The following is a 23,764-nucleotide window of genomic DNA, read 5'->3' on the forward strand; positions in this document are numbered from 1 at the left end:
TCCGATGGACACCCTCTGTTAGCTGGTTCTCTTTCCCTTCAACTCCCACGGACTGCTGTCTGTGCTTCTCCCATCTCATCTCTTTATATATCACAAACATGTGTCCTTACCACTATCTGTATAAGGACTCCTCTGCTTTGTAAAATAAGTATTTCTTAAAGGAATTAGTCTTTCTATTTTATCCCTTAGGATCAGCTATAGCTTTTTGCCATTATTAACAGATTTACCTGTGGCAAATCTCCACATTCTAAATTAGAAGTAATGACCCAGTAAATGTATGTATATGTACTATACATACGCTAGTAAAGTAATGCTCAAAATTCTCCAAGCCAGGCTTCAGCAATACATGAACCGTGAACTTCCTGATGTTCAAGATGGTTTTAGAAAAGGCAGAGGAACCAGAGATCAAACTGCCAACATCCACTGGATCATAGAAAAAGCAAGAGAGTTCCAGAAAAACATCTATTTCTGCTTTATTGACTATGCCAAAGCCTTTGACTGTGTGGATCACAATAAACTGTGGAAAATTCTGAAAGAGATGGGAATACCAGACCACCTGATCTGCCTCTTGAGAAATCTGTATGCAGGTCAGGAAGCAACAGTTAGAACTGGACATGGAACAACAGACTGGTTCCAAATAGGAAAAGAAGTTCGTCAAGGCTGTATATGGTCACCCTGTTTATTTAACTTATATGCAGAGTACAACATGAGAAACGCTGGACTGGAAGAAACACAAACTGGAATCAAGATTGCCAGGACAAATATCAATAACCTCAGATATGCAGATGATACCACCCTTATGGCAGAAAGTGAAGAGAAACTCAAAAGCCTCTTGATGAAAGTGAAAGAGGAGAGTGAAAAAGTTGGCTTAAAGCTCAACATTCAGAAAACAAAGATCATGGCATCTGGTCCCATCACTTCATGGGAAATAGATGGGCAAACAGTGGAAACAGTGGCAGACTTTATTTTTCTGGGCTCCAAAATCACTACAGATGGTGACTGCAGCCATGAAATTAAAAGACGCTTACTCCTTGGAAGGAAAGTTATGACCAACCTAGATAGCATATTCAAAAGCAGAGACATTACTTTGCCAACAAAGGTTTGTCTAGTCAAGGCTATGGTTTTTCCTGTGGTCACGTATGGATGTGAGAGTTGGACTGTGAAGAAGGTTGAGCGCCGAAGAATTGGTGCTTTTGAACTGTGGTGTTGGAGAAGACTCTTGAGAGTCCCTTGGACTGCAAGGAGATCCAACCAGTCCATTCTGAAGGAGATCAGCCCTGGCATTTCTTTGGAAGGAATGATGCTAAAGCTGAAACTCCGGTACGTTGGCCACCTCTGCGAAGAGTTGACTCGTTGGAAAAGACTCTGATGCTGGGAGGGATTGGGGGCAGGAGGAGAAGGGGATGACAGAGGATGAGATGGCTGGATGGCATCACTGACTCGATGGACGTGAGTCTGGGTGAACTCCAGGAGTTGGTGATGGACAGGGAGGCCTGGCGTGCTGCAGTTCATGGGGTCGCAAAGAGTCGGACACGACTGAGCGACTGATCTGATCTGATCTGATCTGATATCAGACTTTCTATAAACATTATGTCACTGAACCTCACAAAAGCCCTATGAAGATAATTGCTGATACAAATAAGAAAACAGACCAAAAAATAAAGCAACTTGTCGAAGGTTATATGAATAATATACGCCTGAGAATGTAGCCCAAAGCTAATGTTCATCTAAGACTAAACACTGGTTCAAGAAGGATACTTGATATACAACATAAAGAAAAGCTGAGAGAACCTTGCAGAGAGAGGCCCAGCTGACAGGGTGCGTGTGGGAAGAGAAGCACTGCATTTGACACAGCCAGTATGGGTCATGCCTTTGAGCCAGGCAAGTTAAACTCTCTACTGGGCAGCTGTACAGGAAAGTCAAGAGTCAGGCAGAGACGTGTGGGTGAGAGAGAGTTTTTTGTGAGGCATCAGCAGTCAAATAAATGGTGGTGACAGCTATGGATTTAGAGGAAGGCCACTGTGAAAAACACAGAAAGCAAAATAAATGAAAAAGACTCGACAGGAAACAGGAAAGGATGAAGCAGAAGAGGACAGAGAGGAGATTAAGTGGGAAGTGCCAGAAAGGCAGGAGGAAAGGAGACGAGTGTGACAGAAATCTCGGGAGAGAACTTCAGTAACACCACAAGGATTCCACCTCCAAGCATGATTGATTAACCAGAATTAACTAGAAGCAGACACTCTGTTTCTCTGATGCACCAGCTCATTTCAACTGCTCACTGTATAGGGGTCAGAGCAGAGACACACAGCAGATCCTCAGAAGCACCGCAGAGGCCCCGGCCAGTGCTGCAACAACGCACCTGCTCAGACAGAACGCACGTGATCCAGCCAGCCTCCCAGACACCTCTGGGAACACAGCCCGCCTGGCTAAACTGTACACCTACCAGTGTATCAGCTATCCAGATCTCTAAAAGATGGATGCTAAGAACATCCTCGTTACTGGGGACATCAATAGCTTTAAGTACTGTAGACTAACTTTGTGTAATATTCTCCATTAGGAGCTTCACATATCTTTAATCCTTACACAGATTTAGGTATACCCAACATTCAGAAAACTAAGATCATGGCATCTGGTCCCATCACTTCATGGGAAATAGATGGGGAAACAGTGTCAGACTTTATTTTGGGGGGCTCCAAAATCACTGCAGATGGTGATTGCAGCCATGAAATTAAAAGACACTTACTCCTTGGGAGGAAAGTTATGACCAACCTAGATAGCATATTCAAAAGCAGAGACGTTACTTTGTTAACAAAGGTCCGTCTAGTCAAGGCTATGGTTTTTCCAGTGGTCATGTATGGATGTGAAAGTTGGACTGTGAAGAAAGCTGAGGGCCGAAGAATTGATGCTTTTGAACTGTGGTGTTGGAGAAGACTCTTGAGAGTCCCTTGGACTGCAAGGAGATCCAACCAGTCCATTCTAAAGGAGATCAGTCTTGGGTGTTCTTTGGAAGGACTGATGCTAAAGCTGAAACTCCAGTACTTTGGCCCACCTCATGCGAAGAGTTGACTCATTGGGAAAGACTCTGATGCTGGGAGGGATTGGGGGCAGGAGGAGAAGGGGACGACAGAGGATGAGATGGCTGGATGGCATCACTGACTCGATGGACATGAGTTTGGGTGAATTCCAGGAGCTCGTGATGGACAGGGAGGCCTGGCATGCTGTAGTTCATGGGGTCGCAAGGAGTCAGACACGACTGAGCGACTGAACTGAACTTATGGGAACAAGCATACCCCCCCCTCACCCCGGTATCCCCAGGGGACTGCTTCTAAGACCACCCCACCCCCATCTACTCCCTGGATACCAAAATCCCCAGATGCTCAAGGCCCTTATGTAAATATGGCCGAGTGCTTGCATATAACCTATGTACAACTTCCATATGCTTTAAATCAATTCTAGACCACTTATAATAACTGATACAATGCAAATGCTACGTAAATAGCTGCCCGCATGGCAATTTCAAGTTTTGCTTTTTGGAACTTTCTGAAAAAAATTTTTAAAAATATTTTCTGCCTGTGGTTGACTGAATCCATAGATGCAGAATCCACAGATCTGGCAGGCTGACTATATGTTTTTTAAGAGGTAGGCCAATTGATGCTCAGTAGCATCAGGCAGCTTGTGCCCATACGGCTAACAGATGTCAGAATCTGGATTCCATTCTAGGTCTGTCAACCTACAGAACAGAAACTCTGTCCACCACAGAGAAGCCACACTGCAAACAAAGGTTCCATCTAAATAATCATGTCCCTGGATAGATTCTACCTGAATCTATGGTACCAGAATACATATACAGCAAGCACTTAAATTTACTCTTAGACACATTTAAAAATAATAGTTTCAAATGTAGTTAATTTTTTACTTACCTTCTTGAGCAGCAAATGCTTGACTAGCTGAAATTACTTTTGTTAGTTCTGGATTATATCTTGTTCCCTCTGGAAAAATCACAAGATACATCTGTGAAAACATAAAGATTTGGTTTGTTTTATGTGAGTGTTTTTGTTGTTGCTGTTAACTTACCAATGATAACCCTGTTAATCCTAAGAGTATTTCCCATGGTGGTGAAAAAAAATTCTATTACCTATGACCTTTATTTCAAGCAGAACAACCAAAATGCACAAATTCAATTAAGTCATGACATAGCATAGAATATATTAAAAATGCAGTCCTACATTTATTCAGATGTCATTAATAATCTAACAACATTTCTAATTACATGCTAATATTCACTAATTTAAAAGCTTGCCATGAAATGCTGACTCATACAAAGCCTCAATTCATTATTGAAAGAGGTTCCCCCAACTAAGATTCTCCAAAATCACTTTGGAAAAGGTGTAAATTTTAGACATCAGGGTCCCTAAGTACACCTCATCTGATGGAAACCATATATAAATATATAAATCTCCATAATATAAAAGGTAATAGATATTCATATTTCAAAAGATTCCCATAGCAATGTTTATTCAGAAGATATATTTCTTAGTAATTTGGGGGGAAAAAATCCTACAGTCTCTCAAATAATGTGCATGCATGCTAAGCTGTGTCTGAGTCTTTGTGACCCCATGGATTATAGCCCTCCAGGCTCCTTTGTCCATGGGATTCTCCAGGCAAGAACACTGGAGTGGGTTGCCATTTCCTACTCCAGGGAGTCTTATCGACCCAGGGATTGAACTCATGTCTTTTCTGTCTTCTGCACTGGCAAGCAGGTTCTTTACCACTAGCACCGCCTGGAAAGCTTTCTCAGATACTACTACTGGTGAATAAGAGCTGAATCAATTAATCATTGATTTCAGTGAGGAATATTAAGTCACATGGAAGTTAACTTTATAAATATATTCTACCTTGCCAATTATGTGATTAACTTTCAGAAACAAAAGAGCCTACTAAAGAGTCTGAGAAATACGTATCTGTTTCACAGCACTTAAATATTAAACAGTGAAGCGACCACCCAGATTTCATGAAAGTGGCCTCATCCCCGCAGTGACCTGAAGTGATAGCCACTTGTAGTGCTGCCTCATGAGCCTGGCAGCCCGTCACTCAGTATCATTGCGACGACCACCAAAACACTAGACTCTTGCCCCTGAAAAACAGAAATGCTCTCTGGGAGCCCAAAGTGAAAGACTAGATTATTTGAGGGCTCCCCTCATAGCTCAACTGGTAAAGAATCCACCTGCAATGCAGGAGACCCTGGTTCAATTCCTGGGTTGAGAAGATTCCCTGGAGAAGGGATAGGCTAACCATTCCAGTATTCTTGGGCTTTCCTGGTGGCTCTTGGTAAAGAGTTTGCATGCAATGCAGGAAACCTGGGTTCAATCCCTGGGTTGGGAAGATTCCCTGGAGGAGGGCATGGCAACCCACTCCAGTATTCTTGCCTAAAGAATCCCCAAGGACAGAGGAGCCTGGCAGGTTGAAGTCCATGGGGTTGCAAACAGTCGGATACAACTGAGCGACTAAGCACAGCACACAGTAGGTTCTTTGCACTGACTTTCCTATTGAAAACAATTTAGAAAGCTGGATGTAACATCATCCTAAGAGCATCTAAGAGCTGACAAGATGTAAGACCAAAACTAAAGCAAACACAGAAAAGCAGAAGTAAGCCCAGAGAAGAATTTAAGAGATATAAAAAGTGAGGGAACAAAAATCTAAGGCCACAGATCTTCTGTTAGAAACAGTAAGAGTGAAACAGAAGTGAAGGGAACACCAAAAGAGCCACACTCCTGGGGTAAAAGCAAGCCAGGTAGGCACGCAGGTCTCAGAAGGTCTTGTCTCACTGCATGGCCTGGGTGGTCCAGGTAGCCTCAAGCTCAGAACTAGGCTCGGGTGGGCCCAGGGGAGAGGCGCCTCCAGGGACGGGCTAGAACAAACGCCAGTGTTCTCTTTCATCTTATGCTCGAGCTGATTTCTGCAAATAATTTTTCCAAATACAATTAAGAGCAAACAAAGATCACCTAGCACACAGGGAAAGGAGGCACCATGAGCCAGAGAGAAGAGAGAGGGAAGTGGAAAGGGAGGGCAGCTGGGGGGAGGAGGGGAGAGGCGATGAGGAAGGAAAAAAGGGGAAAACTTGAACCTCCGTTTCCGAGCACCAGGACAGACAACCAAGCAGGGCCCCGGGGAACGAGGCTCAGGGAGGCATGGCTCCCCTGCAGCCCTGTCCTCGGAGGGAGTGGAGAGCCACAGGGGAGCAATGAGCATTCTGCAAGGAGAATGCTGAGGCTTCTTCTGTGGGCAACAAGGTTTCATAAAATAATGTTTACATGCAGTGATTCTTCATTTGCAGATATTCATACTTTTTCTGACTTTTCAAATAACTCAGTAGATACAAGAAATCCAAATTCATACTGACAGAAAACAGTCCTTCTAAAACTCCACCTGAGGCTGAAGAAGAGGAGTCAGAGGAGTTCCTAAGTAGCTCAAGTGTAAGGTTACAAGGGCAGTTCTGCTTCTATTTATAGACTGAAGACACCAAATGTTCTCCTTAGTCCTCTTTAAGGTCAAGATTGACAACCACTCGGAAAGGATCAAATCACCTGCAGCAACCTTTCTGACGGCCAAAAATAACTGCTTACCCATATTTAGAAGGTTTTTTGCTTCAAAAACTCTGAATTATTTATTACACATGGGATAATATATTTTCAAAACAATTCTTAAATGCTAATTTAATCCTTAAATTACAAATTGAGAGTTGATAAGAAAAAAAATAAAAATGAGCATAATCTTACCGGAGTTCCTGCGTTGATGTAGCGCTGCAGCTTTTTCCTCATCTGATTTTCATTGAATTTGGCACTTCTTTTAACATAGATTCCGCCATGCTGCCATGTTAAGAAAAAAAAAAAATGAGGGGAAAGACATATTTACTACTAAAATGTCCAATGACCAGTCATCAAAAGGGTTAACTTTATTTCCAAAGGATGAAGAATAAAATCACATTTTAGGAATTAAGTTATATTTAATACATTTAAATGTTAGCCTTTAAATAACATTAGCTGAATCTAATACAATTCAAATAAAACCGGGTGTGGCTTATCATAGGAAACTACACAAACATTTACTTCTGCTGGCAATTAAGAATGCTCTCTTACTTTTTTCTTTTTCCAAATCAAAAATTCAATCAGATGGATCTTAGCTTTCAGTTACTCCACTGCTTCTTATGTTGAAGCCCTAACCCCTAAATGTGACTATATTTGGAAATGGGGTTTTTAGGAAAATAATTAAGGTTAAATGAGGTCATAAGAGTGGGGCCTGATCCAATAGGAATGGTGCCTTGTAAGAAGAGATTAGGACACAAAGTTAAGTAAAGGACAGACACAGGGAAAAGACAGTCACCCGCAAACCAAAGCCTCAAGAGAAACCAACTCTGTTGACACTTTAATCTTGAACTTCCAGCCTCCAGACTGGCAGCAAATAAACCTCTGTTGTAGTTTAAGTCATAGTGTGGTATTTTATTATGGGAGCCCAGGCAGGCTAATACAAACACCATCATAAAAATTGTTGTTCAGTCACTCAGTTGTGTCCAGCTCTTTGTGACCCCCATGGACTGTAACCTGTCAGGCTCCTCTGTTCATAGAGCTTCTCAGGCAAGAATACTGGTGTGGATTGCCATTTCCTTCTCCAAAGGATCTTCTCGACCCAGGGATAGAACCCAAGTCTCCTAAACTGACAGGCGGATCCTTTACCGCTGAGCCACCAGGGAGGTCCTCATAAAATTTAAGATAACCTCAATTAAACCTCACATGTGCACGTCACTGAAACTTTGCATTAGGTCGGTCTTTTTTTTGTCTTCCTCTATGCTAACTCGAACTCATCTGTAAAATTAACAGACTGGCTGAATTTGATTTTGTCTTAAGAATATGAGTAAAAGGAAATAAAGAGAAGCAAGGAGGGGACAGGATATAGAGGAGGGGAAGGGTGGCCTTAGATTCTGGATGTGGTTCCTTCACACATCGGCTGACTTGCCTGAGTACAGAAAAGAAACTCCAAGTGCTCTAAGAGTGCAGGTACTTACCCAAGTAAGTAAGTAGTAGTTTGGGTACTACTTACCCAAACTGAGAGGACCCATGAGGATAAAGTCATTCTTCACAAATTCTTTAGAATTAGAGCCACAGGAAACATATACTGCAATGTGAAACTTCCCCAAGCTTTCAATGACATTATGTCTCTTCTTCACACACTATTTCCTACTAATCACTTAATGTGCTTATTAAACTCAATTTTCATTTAAAAAAAAAAAATCTGAGTTCTTTCCCAGGTATATGGAAGCTACAGAAGTGAAGACCAGCTATCTTTCCCTTAGGAACTCCCTGATTAGTGATGAAGCAAAATACGTATACGAGTGTAATATAAGAGAATGGATACGTATTACAATAAAGATGGCCAGAATTGAAAGCAGAGTAGAAGAAAGTGTAGAGAGCTCAGGTCAGTCACAGCTGCCACACATATTCTAGTTACACTCACAAGGCTTAAATGAGCAAAAGCTCTCTAGTGCCTTTTCGATTTTTTTTTTTTTCAAACACAACAGTAAGGTTCCCAAAACATCTGCGTTTGTTGGGACAAGGGAGCAGAGAGGATTCTGTTCTGAATTTCCAAGGTAAACTACACCTGTCAATGTTCACAAGCTGGTGGTTTAGAAACATTTAATTTTCTGAATATCTATATATTAAAACTAAAGAGGGTGACAGAGGATGAAATGGTTGGATGGCATCACCGATTCAATGGACATGAACTTGGCAAACTCTAGGAGATTGTGAGGGGGGGAAGCCTGGTGTACTGCAGTCCATGGGGCTGCAAAGAGTCAGACATGACTGAGAGACTGAACAACAACAAAACATTTAAAATACAACATCACCACATATAAAATACATAAAAAACTTGACTGTTTCCTCACATTTTGCTTGTAAGTAACTATTTTTGAACAGCATTATTTCTGCTTCATACAGACTGTAAAAAACAAGTCCACTTAAAAGAAAATCTTACTTCCTGGCATAAAGTTATGCAACCTACTCCAGTATTCTTGCCTGGAGAATCCCACGGACAGAGGAGCCTGGTAGGCTACAGTCCATGGGGTTGCAGAGTCGGACACAACTGAGTGGTAACACAAAGTGCACTACTTTTTAATTTATTCCCCTTTATACATGAACAAAATAGTTTAAAATACTTTTCATTAAAATATATTTGGATTTTATTTTCCTTTAGAAGGAAATAAGAAAAAGAAAGAGGAAATGGACAGTCAAGACTAACCTCCAACACCACAGGAACTCTGATCACGGGACTTGTGGGCAGCATGGACTGTCCAAGGGGTGACCTCCAGATATCTGTCTTTTCAGGGCTTAGCATAACTTTAGCCTCTCTTCTTTAATCGAGTATTATTATAAGTCTTATTATCAAGCATGTCTTCTATACAAATTTCATTCTTAATATTTAGAGAATTCCAAGTGTATCTGTATTAGTCACTCAGTCATGTCTGACTCTTTGCCACCCATGGACTGTAGCCCGCCAGGCTCCGCTGTCCATGGGACTCTCCAGACAAGAAAAACTGGGGTGGGTTTCCAGAGCCTCCTCCAGGGGATCTTCCCGACCCAGGGATCGAACTCATGTCTCCTGTGTCTCCTGCACTGCAGGCGAATTCTCCACTGCTGAGCCACTGGAGAAGCCCCCAGAAAATTGCATAACCATAATTTATTCAGAAAAGGCATAGAAAAATGCTAGTAATCCCCTTCTGAATATTAAAGAACCTGTTGTATAGTTTCGTGACCTGATGAGTATGATGTGATTTTAAAGGGCTTTTATAAAATAACATATACTGAATATTTATTATGTACCTGACATTCATGCTAGGTACTTTACATATATAGCTCACTATTTTTTTATATCCTACAGATAATTACTTTTTAATTTATTAAGGGTCCATCACATTTTTTATCTTAAAAATTTTTATATGATTTTTGTACATTTGCATTGTTTATTTAACAATTTGGGTAATCAGACATATATATATATATACACACCATCACACCATTAAAAATGCCAAATAAAACCACATTAATTTAGAATGAACTGGTAAACCCATTAAAAATAAACCCAAAAAACTTAAACATTCATACATATAGAAAGAAAGAAGCATGGAAAAAAGTTACCTGAGAAAAATAACAGCCATACAGCGGGAGCCACTTGAGCCCATCTTTCAGCACATAGCGCACATGTCCGAGGGCACTCTGCCTGACGGCCAGAATGTCGGCGATGATCCAGTCAACTGCAAAGACAGAACCCGTCAGTCCTAATGATCCCCGCCACAGAAACAGAGCCTCTTCACAAGACTGTTGCGAAGACGTGCTTTGAAAATATTACTAGTAGAATTTTTTAATTTCTTTAAATCAATCCCAGACATTTGAAAAATACAAATTCTGTGGATTTTTTCAGGTTTGTTTTTACATTTCTTAAAAGCTTCTTATTCCAGGGATATAATGCAAAAGCCATAAACCATCAAAGTAGTACAAATGATGCGGGAACAAAGAATACAACAAGCTTCTCTAATTCTTAAAAGTCTAGAAAACATGAAATGATAGGCAGAGATTGGCTAAATCAAACTGTCACGTTCAAGAAAATATTCCATACATACTAATATGCTCAACAAAAGGCAAGGACATTTTATCTTTACCAATGACTTTCAGGACACAATCATAGGCTATAACAGAATTCAAACAAAGATGTCTCAAAGTTTACAACTATGTTGGGCAAATGTGTATTCTTTACATATCAAAGGACATGTAGCCAAGCTGCTAAAAACTCTAATTATGTAGATATGTTATTACTAAAAGGTCAAAAAAACAACAAAAAGAAAGCACCAGTTAAAAAAAAAGAAAACCACCAGTGAGCTGATAACACCAAACCCAAAAAACTTGTAGGAAGAGATACGCTGTTAATTGATCTTTCCAGCAGAACAAATTCTGAACAGAGGAACTAGCCCTTCCTTCCCAAAGCAAAGAAACAGGGACCAGCAAAGGGTACAGAAGATGCCAAACAGAGGAGATGGTTTAAAGAGATTACGAGAAAATGAAGTTAAGACAGCAAACAGTAGAGTCTTGAAGACCAGAGAAAGCTGATTTGAAAATAAATGTCTGCAAACTACTCTATTTCTTCATAAGAATAAAAATGATAAAAATGAAATGTGAGGGAGACTGTTCTAGGACCTACAGATGAGTTGGAAGATAGGCATACTTGAAAAAACATCGATAAGAATCTATGAAAGGTTGGAGAAGGAAATGGCAACCCACTCCAGTGTTCTTGCCTGGAGAATCCCAGGGACGGGGGAGCCTGGTGGGCTGCCGTCTATGGGGTTGCACAGAGTCGGACACAACTGAAGCGACTTAGCAGCAGCAGCAGCAGTAAGAGGGTCCAGAGAGATACTCTGCCCCTTCTGCCAAGTGAGGACATAGTGAAAAGTTGGCATTTAAGATCCAGGAAGTGGACTTCAGGAGACACCAAATCTGCTGGTGCCTTGATCTTGGATAAACCTGCTTATAGGACTGTGAAAAATAAATGTTTGCTGCTTATAAAATAAAGCATTTTTTCTTAGCTTTATTCACTGAGTGGTATTTTCTGTGCACTGAATGTGTGGCCGTCACTAGGCCAGATGCTTCCTATTCTTTTGCTTCTTACTTCATTTACCTCTTGTCTTACCTCCCAATCCACCTTATACTTTAGCAAAACTGAAATACTCATTGTCATGTGCCAGAGCTGGGTCAGATAACAGACAGGCTAACTCCTAGGTCAGTGATATTTCCTCTACCTCAAAATAACAATATTCATGTTTAAGTGATGATACCATATTCATGTTTAAGTCCGTTCAATCTAGATATCTATGTACATTCTAATAAATGACCAAGACAAAAACTCAAAAAAAAAAAAAAAAGAATCTATGAAAGGATTCAGTCACAGGATTACAGGTGTATTCAGGCTCAGGTGAATGAGAACAAAAGGAACAGATTCTTGGAGGAACATGTTTTTGTCAGGCAGGAAGGTACACATGAGCCATGAGGGGTGGCCTAGCCAAAAAAGATGCAAGCTGATCACTAAAGCCCACCCCAGACACAACCAAGAGAGCTCACAGAGAGACCTTTCCAACTCCTGCACATGCGCCCTGGGCACACAGGGATACAAACTAACTGCAGGGGCTTCCTCAGGCAACCTTAGAAAGCTAGGGGCCCATTAAGGGCTCATAAATATTTTATACATAAATACATCCAGTGTTCTTGCCTGGAGAATCCCAGGGACGGAGGAGCCTAGTGGGCTGTCATCTATGGGGTCGTACAGAGTCGGACACGACTGAAGCGACTTAGCAGCAGCAAATACATCTGATTGTAACAGACTGAATTATGGACAGACATGCACAACAGAGCCTGTTGTTATGTAACTTGCAACTGTCAACCGGCCTTGAGTGTATGCCCATTTGCATTCCCTTTCTTGATGGGTGGCAGGAAAGCCCTATTTTGCACAGGATACAACCAATAGGAGGAGATGCTAAGTATAAAAAGGGGGAAGCCAAGAGGGATCCTTATGATCAAGTTTCAACCAAAAAGGAGTTTTCCCGAGGAATGCAGGAGGATGAGCTCTTAGCTGTGTGGACTCCTTTACGCGCTGCACCACGCTGGACAGAATATGCCACAGAAGATTTAGCCGATTCAAACATTAAAAATTATTCTTCTGGAAAAATGTTTTGTCAATTAGTATAAATCTCCCTTTTTTAAATCATTCATCATTTAACTCTTTCTTGATGCTTTCAGAGGTACAACTAAAACATCTCTAATTTGTCACAGCTCCCTTTTAGAGAGAAGCAAAGACGTCCCCTACAGTAAACGAATGATCCCCAGCGTGTGTGTCTGTCAGGCAGCAACACCTACTCTACTGAACATCAATTATCACTTTTCTCGTCTCCTTACCCACCTCCCCTCTAATTCAAATCAATTAAACAGGCACTGATAAACACATTTCTTCCTAACCATGTCGTAGAAACTAAATAATCAAGTTTGTTAAAACTAGACCTAATGTAAAAGTAGAGACTCAGAATAAATGGAGAACTCAGTGTATTGTTTCCAGGCTACAGAACACTGTGGAACAAATTTTGGTACAGGCTAAAAACAACATTTGGTATCTTTTCCATTTTTTTAAATTTGGAGGAATTTGAAAATGCATTTTTATATTAAACACACATGGCTATACTATGGCCTAGATACACCTTCCAATAACTCGAAGGAGAAAGTTTCAAGTTTACAAAATGTTATGTTTGTAATGAACTTTCCTGGGCTATGCCCTTACACTTTTGAAATATTTAGTGAAAAATTTTAAGAACTAACATAAGTAGTCAAAGGGCTTCCCTGATAGCTCAGTTGGTAAAGAATCGCCTGCAATGCAGGAGACCCTGGGTCAGGAAGATCCCCTGGAGAAGGGAAAGGCTACCCACTCCAGTATTCTGGACTGGAGAATTTCATGGACTATACATACCATGCGGTCGCAAAGAGTCAGACACGGCTGTGTGACTTTCATTTAAGTAGTCAAAACACATAAGCTTGGTGCCTCCAATTTTTTCAACTCAATTATCTTTTTTTAAATTTTTAAAAATTCTCAACTAGGTTTCAGATAGAAGACAGCAGACTACAGCTGAGTTACTGATGGCTGGGATATTACCTTAATAACTATTCAATATTTTGTGTTCCAGCATGAATAACTTAATTAAGAGATCAAGAAATGCAGCTGTGTAAGAATTCTTCCATGGTGATCCAGCTGAGGCAGTGCCTCAGTTTATATTATTAACTTGGAAGAGAGGAGGGAAGGGCAGAGGAGAGGCAGCAAGAGAAGCGAGGCGCTTCTCAACTGTGCTACTATGGAACAAGAGTTTCCAATTCTTGAGGGCACAGTGTTGGCTGAAAGGGACCCTGCACATGAAGTACTCGCCTATCACGGATGCAACGTGACCTAGGGATTAGCCGTCATCAACACCATCACGCCTACTCTTGGCTGCCCTTGAGCCAGGCTCTCTGCGAGATTAGAGCCAGGTTATGGAAACTGCCTAAAAGCCCTGACCAGTAGACATGACTCACACCTGACCAACAAGGCTCAGAAAGGCTAAGTCATCGGCCCCAGACACACAGCATGCTGTAGAACAGCATATGAACTGGGGTCTGACTCCACAGCCCAGGCCTTTCGATGAAAGTCTACTCACCATTCATGCTGTTAGTTAAGGAAAATGTCACCCAGATCAAGGAAAGGGAATGTTTCATAAGATTAAAAAGGTCCAGAGTGTTCAAAGCAGAGAGTTAAGGAAGGCGAAGGGAAAGGAACAGTGGCCACCGCAGTCCTGCTGACTCTGGAGAAAAGTCAGTCAACAGTGACAGAGAAGACAGAGATGGCGAGGGCTCACTGCAAGTGAAACCAAAGGAGCAGAGGGACAGATTGAGACGCCAGCTCAGCGCCCAGCCCGGCCAAGAAAAGCCTCCTGCACTCCGGCAGGCCTTGGAGAGCATGAGCTGTGAAGTCTGAGCTCAACAGCAGTCTTTGAAATGTTCTTTCTGCTTCTGACATTTTCAGTTTACTTGATGGTGGTTTTCAGGGTCTCAAAAGGGTTTCATAAAGGGCACCCAGACATAGCAGGCCCAGGGCCCACATCCCCGGATAAACAAGGGGCCTGCAGAACCTCAGATATAGGCAGAATTTTACGTGCCTGTATTCTAACTGAAGCCTGCAATTCTAAAGTAATTTAAAATCTCTGTCTAGTTATGTTCTTAAGCTACAGGTTTTTCATTTATGGTCATACCACCGGTTTATAGGATCTTAGCTCTCCAACCAAGGCTTGAACCCCAGCTCTAGCTGTGAAAAGCACAGCGTCGTAACCATGGGACTGTCAGGAGATTCCCTGGATTTTTTAAAGGACTCAAAAAGCAACCCTCCTAACGGCTGACTGGAGCGGGGCCTGCATCCAGGTCAGGGGAGGGCATGGACGGCCCAGGTTCTTGCCATGAGGCGCGCAGCTTTCCCCGTCAGCCGGCGCTGACTGCCGCCCTCACACTTCCCGCAATACCCTTCCAGTCCCCAAAGTCCGCACTCGGGAGTGAGGGACATAAAGGCCAGCGCGTGGGGAGCACACGGAGGACAGCAGCGGCCTCGGGAAATGTTCAGAGTCCTCACTCTACAGGTTTGAGCTGGGCCCACGGCTCTGTCCCTACAACACTCTTTCCATTGAAGCCTGGAAAAAGGCAAGTTGGCAGGGAACCTAAGGAATTTTAAGAGAGACCTTTTAAATAGAAAGCTAGCTCTAAGTGAAATTAACCAGGGGTTCAATATAAAGAAAAATGGGCTAAATGAGCCACTCCCTGTCCTAGAACCAGAAATCCTTTTCATCTGGATGTTGGAACCTTGGTAAAGATTGGCCATCAGTAGCAGGACCGGAATAGCAAGACTGTGTCACTAATAAAAAGCTCGATATGACTGGAGAAAGCGTGAAAATAAAGGAGGAAGTCAGGCTGCTTTATAGACCAGAGTTAGAAACAGACTCTGACCACAGGGCTGGTTGCTTTCCTAAAGTCAAATGTAATTAAGTCAAATAGTCTTAGCAGTTAGGCTAATAAAATTAGGGAAATACAAATACATCAAATTCCTATTCACTTTGTAACATCAACTCTTGACCTAGAAAACTGAGTGTAACTATTAATAAGCTAAGTTGAGAAAGAGGCATCTCTCCTTCATAACCTTTCCGAAGGTATAGGTAGTGATGAAAGGAACTGTGAAGAAACACAGCTGACAGGGTGAAGAGAAAGGACAGCCACAGGCATCAGTGATTTCCCAGTCAGGTGTTAATCATTCTTCGGTCTGTTTTTAGTCTTGAACTTCTGCTTACTACATTTTTAAAAGTAACAAAAATGGAATTTAGGAAGTGTGCATCAAGAGCAGTTACAGCTTTGAAAAAATAATGAAGTTGGATGTCTTTTTGACTGAAGTATTTGGAGAACTAAAAAGTACCTGAATTTCTTAGTTTGGATTCTGTAGCATAGTTATATAAGATGCCACCCTTGGGAGAAACTTGGTGACGGAGTCATGGGAGTCTATGTACTATTTTTGCAAATCCTTAGAAATCTACAATTATTTCAATATAAAAAGCTTTTTAATTTTTTTTTTTTTAAAGCACCTTGACCTAATTTAAAGTACACACTGCTATATTGGAGACCAGAGTCTTCTGTGATTCTTCTGATAGAAAAGGAAGCTATAACTAAACCAAAACATCTGAAGAAGCAAAAGGAACTGCAGACATCAGAAAATAATACTGTGTTTAGGAATAAATACAAATTGGTACAACCTTTCTGTAGCCTAACAATAAAAAATCTAAAATGTTCATACATTATGATCCACAAATTTCACTTCCAAAAACAAAACTTAAAAAGGGAGAATACATGAGTCTTTAAAGAGATAGTCAAAGAAAGAGAAAAAAGGAAAGAAAATAGCTTATATACACCCAGCAGAGGGACAAGGAAAATTCATAGCTTTCACAGTCCTATTTTTCCAAAACAGTAAAATTACAAAAATACAAGGTTACATATAATATCTGCATTGAAAATTCAAGTTTTAACAACAACAAAAAATCCATTTAATTTTTTAAAATCAGAACATTACTTTGAATTACTTCTCTACTGTGTGTGGAGAGACCCAAGTTTCATGCAAATGAAATACAAACCTGTGCTTTGATGATTTGCTAAATATATTATATTTTCTTTATTTTTTGGCAAATCTCCATATAGCAATATCTAAAAGATAAAATAAAAAGAGAAACATTATTTTGATATTTTAAAACATGTACTACGGTAACATACAAAATATGACAATGTCAAAACACTGACAAAAACATGACGTCATGAATATGCCATCCATGATTAACAACTATTAGACTTCTCTTAGGAGCCTTAGAGACCATCAACAACAGCATATGACTAGAAAGAAGTTGAGCACAGGGCGGGTTAACGGTCATTAAGAGAAACAATGATCAGTCATCCTCCGGAATTTTTCCTGATTTCTCACAATACCTGAAACCCTGTTCATAAGGTATATCGTTCTTCAAAGAGCCTACGGGGGAGACACAGGTGTGCACACAGCACTGTGATGAAACATAATGCAAATATTATGAAAATACAGTCTATTTTAAAGAACTCTCAACCGCAGAACTGCAGTAGCATTTGTTAGGTGTGGTAACAGCACGGGAGATGATGAAGGGACATCAGGAAGGGGGAACGAAGGGATGGAGTGGCAGCGTCTGGGGCCAGCACGGGTGCGCCTGGCAGGGTCTGGGTCAAACCGGGGCTGCACGCAGTCAGGGAGAGGACCGGAGGGAGAGCTGAGCCAGAACGCAGTGTCTGCTGAAAGCCAAGCTAAAGACGAAAACTTTACCTGGGAAGTAATGGGGAAACCTGGATCCTGATTGGGACTCTATTATGACTCCATACAGAGCTCCCCAGATGGAGTTCAAGTGGTCCCTAGGAAGGTGGGCTGCAGGAGAGGAGGGGTACACAGTAGGCTGCAACTCCAGCACTCATGTTTCACGTCTTTAACTGGGGGTGGGTACGCAGGTGCTCCTTACAGGAGTCTTTCTGTAGTTTTGCATGTCTGAAATACTTCATAATCAATCATTTCAAGAAACTGCCAGTATATTTTTAAAGGCTTCAAAGGAAATGACTCCTAACAGTGTAATTTTTTTATTCAGGGCATTTCTGTTTCCATATCTTGTCATCATGGATTATTCAAGATTATGAATTAGCTACAGATCTATCTTTTTCCTGATGCTGGGGAAGACTGAAGTAAAAAGGAGAACAGGGTGGCAGAGGACGAGATGGTTAGATAGCATCAGCCACCCAGTGGACAAAAAATTTGGGCAAACTCCGGGAGAACTCGGAGGACAGGGGAGCCTGGTGTGCTGCAGTCCACAGGAGACTCATGGACTCTCTTTGCAGTCCACAAAGAGTCAGACACGACTTACAACACGACTTAAAACAACACAACTGAACAACAACTATCTTTTTAGATAGTCACAGAGATTGTCTTTTGAATATAACACTACTCATTAATATCTTAACAACAGAACAAAGGACTCTTACCTCTGTAGATAAATGTAACTAGATGTCAAAGTTCTGGAGACCAGGGACTCGGAATGAGATTTCTATTATCTTCCTCAGAAAACTATACAGCGCTATGTGGGTCAGTCAGTCAGTCAGTCAGTTCAGTCGCTCAGTCGTGTCCGACTCTTTGTGACCCCATGGACTGCAGCCCGCCAGGCCTCCCTGTCCATCACCAACTCCCGGAGTTTACTCGAACTCATGTCCATTGAGTCGGTGATGCCATCCACCCATCTCATCCTCTGTTGTCCCCTTCTCCTCCTGCCTTCAGTCTATGTAGGTAATATGTGTTTAAATATTTGCTTAGTAATCTTTTAATATAAATTGAGCCTCACTGCCCCCACCCCCACCATCCGAGCCCTCTAGGTCATCCCAGAGCACCAAGTTGCTTGCTCAATAATTTTTTATTAATAAAGTTTATCAACACCAAAACAAAAAACCAAGATCAATGACTTGATCCACGCAAGGTTAAAAAGTGGAGTCCTAGTCTGTGAGCGATCCACCCTCTCAGCAATGAGCCAGAGTTGCTCTGGGACCTCTAGGCAGGACTCACTGGGTTCAAAGCACTGCGACAGAGAACTCTGGCTTGACTTCCTTGGACGGGATACTGACAATGACAGGCTGCGGTTTAATTGATTCAATCTGAAAACCACTCTTTGGAGACCTGCCTGCCCTCAGGCTGAAGGCAGTACTTGAGCCACCCAGGGGGACTCTCCTTCCCTTTCACTTCATTAAGAGACTACAGCCTTTGAAGGCAGCTGACAAACAAGTTATTAAAAGGATTTCTTTTTTTTTAGTTTGATTGTGGTAGTCATTTCATAATGCATACCTATACCAAAACATCATAATAACATGAATAGGTAAAATTTTTATGTGTCAAAAATAACCTTAAAAATTTAAATAATGGGTATTCACAGGATGATAGTTATCAATCATATAGAAAACATAGCACTGCAAACTTTATTTCCTATAAAACTAAATATATTCCACTTTAAAATAAAACAAGCATGGTGAGGGTGAAAAGAAAACCACAAACATAACCACAGTCATCTAATCTCATGACAAACAATCTCCAGCAGGGAAAACGGCCACTACACGCAACGGCAGCAGAGTAGCGTCTGGCCATCATCTGGTCCAGGACCACAGCCTCCCACGGCAGCAGGCCGAGCACAGGCCAACCACGCTGCCTTGCTCGGACCAGTGATAGGTCAACAGTACCACTTAAGAAGACCCCACACCTTCAGTACTTGCGCTTAGTCCACATTCTATATACCACACTGGCCTTAAAACATCAGTTTCCTACTTTTGTTTATAGACACAACCGTTAACCAAAAGAAATAGAGGAAAGAAATAGAGAAATAGAGAAAAGAAATAGAGGAAAACAACAGAATGGGAAAGACTAGAGATCTCTTCAAGAAAATCAGAGATACCAAAGGAATATTTCATGCAAAAATAGGCTCGATAAAGGACAGAAATGGTATGGACCTAACAGAAGCAGAAGATATTTAGAAGAGGTGGCAAGAATACACAGAAGAACTGTACAAAAAAGATCTTCATGACCCAGATAATCATGATGGTATGATCACTGACCTAGAGCCAGACATCCTGGAATGTGAAGTCAAGTGAGCCTTAGAAAGCATCACTACGAACAAAGCTAGTGGAGGTGATGGAATTCCAGTTGAGCTATTTCAAATCCTGAAAGATGATGCTGTGAAAGTGCTGCACTCAAGATGCCAGCAAATTTGGAAAACTCAGCAGTGGCCACAGGACTGGAAAAGGACAGTTTTCATTCCAATCCCAAAGAAAGGCAATGCCAAAGAATGCTCAAACTACCACACAATTGCACTCATCTCACACGCTAGTGAAGTAATGCTCAATATTCTCCAAGCCAGGCTTCAGCAATATACGAACCGTGAACTTCCTGATGTTCAAGCTGGTTTTGGAAAAGGCAGAGGAACCAGAGATCAAATTGCCAACATCCGCTGGATCATCGAAAAAGCAAGAGAGTTCCAGAAAAACATCTATTTCTGCTTTACTGACTATGCCAAAGCCTTTGACTGTGTGGATCACAATAAACTGTGGAAAATTCTGAAAGAGATGGGAATACCAGACCACCTGATCTGCCTCTTGAGAAACCTATATGCAGGTCAGGAAGCAACAGTTAGAACTGGACATGGAACAGACTGGTTCCAACTAGGAAAAGGAGTACGTCAAGGCTGTGTATTATCACCCTGTTTATTTAACTTATATGCAGAGTACATCATGAGAAACCCTGGGCTGGAAGAAGCACAAGCTGTAATCAAGATCGCCGGGAGAAATATCAATAACCTCAGATATGCAGATGACACCACCCTTATGGCAGAAAGTGAAGAGGAACTAAAAAGCCTCTTGATGAAAGTGGAAGTGGAGAGTGAAAAAGTTGGCTTAAAGCTCAACATTCAGAAAACGAAGATCGTGGCATCCGGTCCCATCACTTCATGGGAAATACATGGGCAAACAGTGGAAACAGTGTCAGACTTTATTTTGGGGGGCTCCAAAATCACTGCAGATGGTGACTGCAGCCATGAAATTAAAAGACGATTACTCCTTGGAAGGAAAGTTATGACCAACCTAGATAGCATATTCAAAAGCAGAGACATTACTTTGCCAACAAAGGTTCGTCTAGTCAAGGCTATGGTTTTTCCTGTAGTCATGTATGGATGTGAGAGTTGGACTGTGAAGAAGGCTGAGCGCTGAAGAATTGATGCTTTTGAAGTGTGGTGTTGGAGACGACTCTTGAGAGTCCCTTGGACTGCAAGGAGATGCAACCAGTCCATTCTGAAGGAGATCAGCCCTGGGATTTCTTTGGAAGGAATGATGCTAAAGCTGAAACTCCAGTACTTTGGCCACCTCATGCGAAGAGTTGACTCATTGGAAAAGACTCTGATGCTGGGAGGGAGGGGGGGCAGGAGGAGAAGAGGACGACAGAGGATGAGATGGCTAGATGGCATCACTGACTCAATGGACGTGAGTCTGAGTGAACTCTGGGAGTTGGTGATGGACAGGGAGGCCTGGCGTGCTGCAATTCATGGGGTCGCAAAGAGTCGGACACGACTGAGTGACTGATCTGATCTGATTAACCAAAAAGCTTTGCAGGAAAGCCACCTCTGCTTTCCCTGAGGCTCACTAATTTCCCCCATCCTTAAATAGCTTCCAAACAACTGACATTTTCAAAATGTAGTTTGTTAAAGTTCAACAGGCCCAGTGTTTAAAAACAGATCTTCAGTGGTATCTAGAAAAAGTAAGATAAGTATACGAATTCTGGTGGGCAAAACAGATGGGCAAAATGTGAAATGAACAAAATCTTAATTCATAGCCACTAAAAGGAAAGTAAATGCATAGTTCATACTTTTAAAGATTCTTCTTCAATATTCATCTCACTGAAATAAAAGCTATTTCCAATTGAGATGCAAAAGAAGATGGTAAGCCTCTGACATAAGTTAGGATCTCAAAGTAGGTATTTAGATTCATTGCCTTTAAGTTTTGTTTTTTTTTTTTTTTTGTCACTATAACTTGTTTGGAATTCAACAGAAATGAAAGTTACAAAGAATTGCCCTTAATATTTGAAAATTTAAAAGCTCTAAAAGCAAAGTAAGTGAAATGATGAACTGCAAACCTTACTGCAATAGATGCCGAATACTAAGCACTTCAAGTAAACATTGATTAGCCAAAGAAAGGAATATGTGATTGTAAAGTTTATGTACCACATATGTGTGTGTGTACTAAAGGCTCTTGAGAGTCCCTTTGCTTGCAAGGAGATCAAACCAGTCAATCCTAAAGGAAATCAATATTGAATATTCATTACAAGGACTGATGCTGAAGCTCCAAATCTTTGGCCACCTGAAGTGATGGGAGCTGACATTTGAAAACACCCTGATGCTGGGAAAGATTGAAGGCAAGAGGAGAAGGGGGCAGCAGAGGATGAGATGGATAGACAGCATCACCAACTCAATGAACACGAATCTGAGCAAACTCTGGAAGATAGTGAAGGACAGGGAAGCCTGGCATGCTGCAGCCCATGGGGTCACAGAGAGTCAGACACAACTTAGCGACTAAAACAACAAAAAGGGTTTCCCAAATTTAAAAAATTCATAATAACTTACAAAATACCCATACATATACATTGTTAAATTACTCTGCTGCTAAGCTGCTTCAGTCGTGTCCGACTCTGTATGATCCCATAGACGGCAGCCCATGAGGCTCCCCAGTCCCTGGGATTCTCCAGGCAAGAACACTGGAGTGGGTTGCCATTTCCTTCTCCAGTGCATGAAAGTGAAAAGTGAAAGTGAAGTTGCTCAGTTGTGTCCGACTCCTAGCAACCCCATAGACTGCAGCCCACCAGGCTCCTTCATCCACGGGATTTTCCAGGCAAGAGTACTGGAGTGGGGTGCCATCGCCTTACCTAAAAGCCACCTGAGCTCTCTCATTGCAGTCATCTTAGATCAGCTTTTTCACACCATTTATTCACCTCCTCACGGAAGCCCTCCTGCCTAATGAGCTGGACCCCAAGATTCATCACTCCCATTTTTGCATCACAGTAAACCCTGCCTCCCTGTGTACCCCTATTTCCAGCTCACATCACATTCCCCTTGAGGCCCACAAGCTCCTCAGGGGCAGGGACCTCATCCCTGTTCAGAGCCTCATCCCTCTGCCCAGAGCCCAGCACCCAGATGCTTTTCAACAGATGTTCACTGAATCAACACACTGCACCTGTATTTCTCACAAGCGGATAAAGCTACACCTCACTTTCAACAGTAAAGAGTTGGGGTATAAACAAATACTTTAAATGCACCAGTGACTTCTTTAAGGCATCATTCTGTGAGTCTTCTAGTACGTGTATTTCAAATTACAATCACTTCACTAGCAGGTAATTTGTTCCTTCACACAAGGCATGTGAAAAACGTGGCTTTTTTGGTTCTTCCTAAGTTTCTGAGTAATTTTAGGTTCATCACAATTGTTCAATTTGGGGTTCATCCATTTTTTAAAAACTCATGTAAAATCCCTCTGGAGAAAAATAACAATGTTCTCTTTTAATTTTATTAACTTAACAGACAATAAAAATGCTCTTTGATTACCTTCATCGTGACTGAAACACGCTGGTTACAGCCCTGCCCCAAACAAGCTTGTTTAGGTTGCACAAAGAAAGCTTTCAGCAGCCCTGGGTTTAGGTGCGACACTGTCGGCTCACCGGGGTCTCACCGTAACCTTTCTTTTGGTTTGTTCTCATAATCTGTAAACTACTTGAAGACTCCCTCTTTTGTATCCTGAAAAGGGATGGCAGAACGGAATCTAAAGTAATCACATATCTCACCCAGTGGAATATCCACTCAACAATGCCTTGGGGACATAAAACACAGCATACTTTCTCTTCAAAAAACAAGTCTTCATTTATCTCAATATTAAAAAGCAGAGACACTACTTTACCAACAAAGGTCCATCTAGTCAAAGCTATGGTTTTTCCAGTAGTCACGTATGGATGTGAGAGTTTGACTATAAAGAAAGCTGAGCACCGAAGAATTGATGCT

The 23,764-nt window shown here is 41.6% G+C and overlaps 1 protein-coding gene across 1 annotated transcript in view; it reads right to left on the reverse strand.

Annotated features, from left to right (window-relative positions):
* The window catches only part of AGPAT5 (1-acylglycerol-3-phosphate O-acyltransferase 5), a 47,836-nt gene that overhangs the window by 15,222 nt on the left and 8,850 nt on the right, over positions 1–23,764 (reverse strand). Inside the window, exons 2-5 of the mRNA XM_070364380.1 lie at positions 16,772–16,841; positions 10,188–10,303; positions 6,777–6,866; positions 3,921–4,011 (exon numbers count right to left, since the gene is read on the reverse strand). Coding sequence (XP_070220481.1) covers positions 3,921–4,011; positions 6,777–6,866; positions 10,188–10,303; positions 16,772–16,841 — 367 coding nt within the window. The remainder of the gene's footprint in view (positions 1–3,920; positions 4,012–6,776; positions 6,867–10,187; positions 10,304–16,771; positions 16,842–23,764) is intronic.

Source organism: Bos mutus, chromosome 27 (assembly GCF_027580195.1).
Source record: "Bos mutus isolate GX-2022 chromosome 27, NWIPB_WYAK_1.1, whole genome shotgun sequence".
NCBI classification, from domain to species: Eukaryota; Metazoa; Chordata; class Mammalia; order Artiodactyla; family Bovidae; genus Bos; species Bos mutus.